The following is a 4,090-nucleotide window of genomic DNA, read 5'->3' on the forward strand; positions in this document are numbered from 1 at the left end:
AACCTAATGTGCGAGAGATTAGCTCAGAAATTGTTGTTGAAAAAATCTTCTTGTGCATTGGAGGCAAGTGGAGTGGGAGAAGCATCTACAATAATAAAAAAGCATGCTATGGCCAAAATAAAATCTTCGATTAACGATAGTGAATATAATTTGCGATTCTTTTTGCTTCCTCGTATCACGAGTCAAAAGCCTGACAAACATTTTGACGTTTCTTCTTGGGGTATACCAAAAAATGTAACCCTGGCCGATCCAGATTTCAATATATTACGCTGCAAGAAGAATTACCGCGACTACAAAAAACCACCCTTGGCTGGATTGTTTCGGGAAAAGCAGCTGAATGCTCAGCTCCATTTCAGCCGCATAGTGTTATGATTAACAGTTGTGAATCAACTGAATTACAGCTTGACCAGCTGCTAGAAAAGTTCTGGGAGATGGAGCAGATAAACAGCAAAAACAAATTCTGGACAAAAGAAGAGGCAGAATGCGAGAAAATATTTTTAGACACCATCCGAAGAGACGAGACGGGAAGGTTTGTCGTGAAAATTCAATTTAAAGACGAAGTCAGTCTGCTAGGTGAGTCGTATAGCACAGCCGAACGTCGTTTTTTGTCTTTAAAACGAAGATTAGATAAGGATGCAGAAACCAAAGCGATGTATGATGACTTTATGACAGAATATTTGAGTCTTGGTCATATGGTTGCCGTTGAGAACGAATAGCTTTCTCAGATAAAATATTTTGCACCTCACCAGTGTGTAATGAGACCCGAGTCATCAAGTACAAAGCTGCGCGTTGTTTTTGACTGCAGTGCCAAAAGCAGCAGTGGGATGTCTCTTAACGACATAATGAAGAAAGGGCCAGTCGTGCAAGATGACTTGTTGTCTATCGTGCTGCGATTCAGATGTTACAAATATGCCATTACTGCCGATGTGTGCAAAATGTACAGACAGATGTGGGTAACAGACGAGGACTCGAATTACCAGGCAGTTTTGTGGCAACCGTTGGAGGGTGAGACCATACGTGTGTATCGGTTGAAAACTATTACGTATGGTACTACTTCGGCCCCGTATCTAGCTACAAGATGTTTGAATATGTTGGGAGAAACCTGTAGGGCAGAATTTCCATTGGCTGCTAGAGCTATACTCTCAGATTTTTATATGGACGATCTGATTAGTGGTTCCGATGACGAAAGCGAGATATTTGAAATTTACAAGCAGCTTAAGTTGGCAATGGATTCTGCCAAGTTAAGCCTAAAAAAATGGTACTCCAATAGCAAAAAGTTTTTAGAAAGTTTGCCAATGTCAGAAAGGGAAAAAACTCTTCGATTCAATGAGTCAGAAATCATAAAAACTCTCGGAATTATCTGGGCTCCAGCTGAGGACACATTTCGATATGTCTGGCCAGTGTTTGATTCTAAAAGAGCTGTAACGAAGAGAATTGTCTTATCAGAATTAGCGAAACTATTCGACCCTCTCGGTATTATTAATCCTGTGATTGTAAAGGGTAAAATCTTCATGCAGGATATGTGGATACTCAAGTTAAACTGGGACGAGTCTTTACCGATAAATATGTATAATAAATGGATCGAGTATCGTGAAAAATGGAAAGACGTAGAAGCTATCGCAGTTCCCAGGTTTGTTTTGGCAGCCAAGTTTTGTAGAATTGGAATGCATGGGTTCGCCGATGCATCCAAGCGCGCATATGGATGTTGCATGTATATTCGAACAGTGTCAGAAGATGGCACTATTACTGTTCGTTTGTGGAGCGCAAAATCAAGGGTAGCATCGCTTAAGACCCAGTCTTTGCCGCGTTTGGAGTTGTTGGCGGCTGAATTGCTATCGGTACTGGTGCGTAAAACAAGAGAAAACTTTCCCGTTGAGATACATGGTATATATTTATGGACCGATTCGGAAATTGTTCTCGATTGGTTGAACGAGCATCCGTCAAATTGGAGCACATTCATTGCGAACCGGGTTTCCGCCATTCAAGAGGAAACGAAAATGGCCGTTTGGAGGCATGTCCCTTCTAAGTTAAATCCAGCAGATATAATATCAAGAGGTGCGTATATTTCTGAACTGCTTGAATCTATTTGGTTTACAGGACCACAATTCTTAACCAAACATCATTGTGACTGGCCGGCAAATAAAGAGAGGCGGAAAAAACCCGAAGTGGAAGAAGAGAGAGAACGCTCTGTTACGAACTTGTTGGTGCGAGCTGCAAAATTAAATATGGTGTTGTGGATAGAGAGTCATAGCAATGTGGACAAATTACTGAGAATGGTGACACTGATAAGATTTGCATTTAAGAAATATATGCCAGATAATGCAGTGCTGAATGATAACCTAGCGCGTGTTGTATTTGTGTTGCAACAATACTACTTTCAAGAGGAATTTTCTGTATTGTCCAAACAAAAAGATGTACCATTCAATAGTAAATATAAAGCTTTGAGCTTATTTATGGAAAATGAAGGTAATGTGCCATTGATTCGAGTGGGTGGTAGGCTAATGAATGCAAACATCCCTTATGACTCAAAACATCAAATTCTGTTGCCTACAGAAAGTGAATTCGTCAAGACTTATGTGCGGCATATCCATCGACATCATTATCATGCCAGTACTCAAACTCTTATGGCATTAATAAGGCAACAATTTTGGATACCCAATGCCCGTAAAATTATACGTACGGTTGTAGGAGCTTGTCTTCATTGTTATAGATACAGACCTAAACTATGTAATCAGATTATGGGTGACTTGCCAGTGGCAAGAGTTTCAATGGCCAGGCCATTCACAGTGAGCGGAGTTGATTTTTGCGGCCCATTTACAACAACTGTGAATCTGAGAGGTTGCCGTACAACAAAAAGTTATGTGGCTGTTTTTATTTGCTTTTGCACAAAAGCTGTGCACTTAGAAGTCTCGGATTTGACAGCCAAAGCCTTCGTAGCCGCATTGAAGAGATTTGTCGCACGTAGGGGTCTTTGCGCGCAGTTGTTTTGTGACAACGCAACGAATTTTGTGGGTGCACGCCGAGAGATGAAGGAGATGCGACAAAGGTTCTTTGATCAGCAGGTGCAGAATAAAATATCGACGTACTGTGAGACAAAAAGTATTGCCTTCCATCATATACCTCCGAGGTCCCCCCATTTTGGTGGGCTGTGGGAGGCCGCCGTTAAATCGGCCAAATACCATTTAAATCGTGTATTCGGAGAAGCTCTTTTGACGTTTGAGGAATTAGCAACTGTGGTGACAGAAATAGAGGCAATTTTGAACTCACGCCCACTCACAACAATGTCGAATGACCCAAACGATGAAGGTGTGTTGACCCCAGGTCACTTTTTGACGGGAGGACCCATCGCCAGTTTAGCAGAACCGGTTTATGATGCCAAAGACTGGTCACATAGAGATAGATGGCTGCGTGTGACTGCCATTCAGCAGCACTTTTGGAGACGGTGGTCAATGGAATACCTTCACGAACTTCAACAAAAAGTGAAATGGACTAAGAAACAGAATAATTTGGTTACCGACGAGCTGGTTTTAGTTGCTGAAGACAATTTACCACCTAGGCAGTGGCTTATGGGTAGAGTGGTGAACGTCATCAAAGATACCAAGGGCGTAGTGCGAGTTGCGGACGTAAGGACGAAAAATGGTATCATTCGAAGAGCTGTCCACAAATTGGCTCCTGTTCCCAAAGCAAGTGGTTGATGTCTCCCCAGATCCACCAAGGGCGGCGATATGTTTGATATTAAAATAAATGGATTTTAAAGATAACGTGTTTTTAATATGAATTGTAATTGAATCTTCTACGTTGTATTACTTAGTATTGAATGTTTACAATGAAACCCTAACTGCAAGAACACTCAATGTAATGAGAGAGCGAGAATTAAGCATGTGTCTTTAAGTCAGTCGTTCTGCAGTCGTCGACAAGTTGAAGTCATATAGCTGTAGTGACAGCAAGTAGTCTGAGAACATATCGTTACGTAATAAATTTATACGTGAATTCGAATACAATTTGTTTTCTTTAATAATCCGTAAAATAACGAGATTAACAAACTTATTTTGCCCATATCTCCTAAACTAAGCGCCCTAGCGCGAAAAGG

The 4,090-nt window shown here is 41.2% G+C and overlaps 1 protein-coding gene across 1 annotated transcript; it reads left to right on the forward strand.

Annotated features, from left to right (window-relative positions):
* Nucleotides 1-755: 755 nt before the first annotated feature.
* LOC142242417 (uncharacterized) lies at nucleotides 756-3,695 on the forward strand. The gene has a single exon (XM_075313996.1). It carries the CDS (start codon nucleotides 756-758, stop codon nucleotides 3,693-3,695), a length of 2,940 nt encoding a protein of 979 aa, XP_075170111.1.
* Nucleotides 3,696-4,090: the final 395 nt, after the last annotated feature.

The sequence above is a fragment of the Haematobia irritans genome, unplaced genomic scaffold, assembly GCF_050003625.1.
Source record: "Haematobia irritans isolate KBUSLIRL unplaced genomic scaffold, ASM5000362v1 scaffold_114, whole genome shotgun sequence".
NCBI lineage: Eukaryota > Metazoa > Arthropoda > Insecta > Diptera > Muscidae > Haematobia > Haematobia irritans.

What these genes read in the sequence shown, in the direction of transcription:
- LOC142242417 (XM_075313996.1), top strand. Translation starts at nt 756, where the DNA reads ATGAGACCCGAGTCATCAAGTACAAAGCTGCGCGTTGTTTTTGACTGC.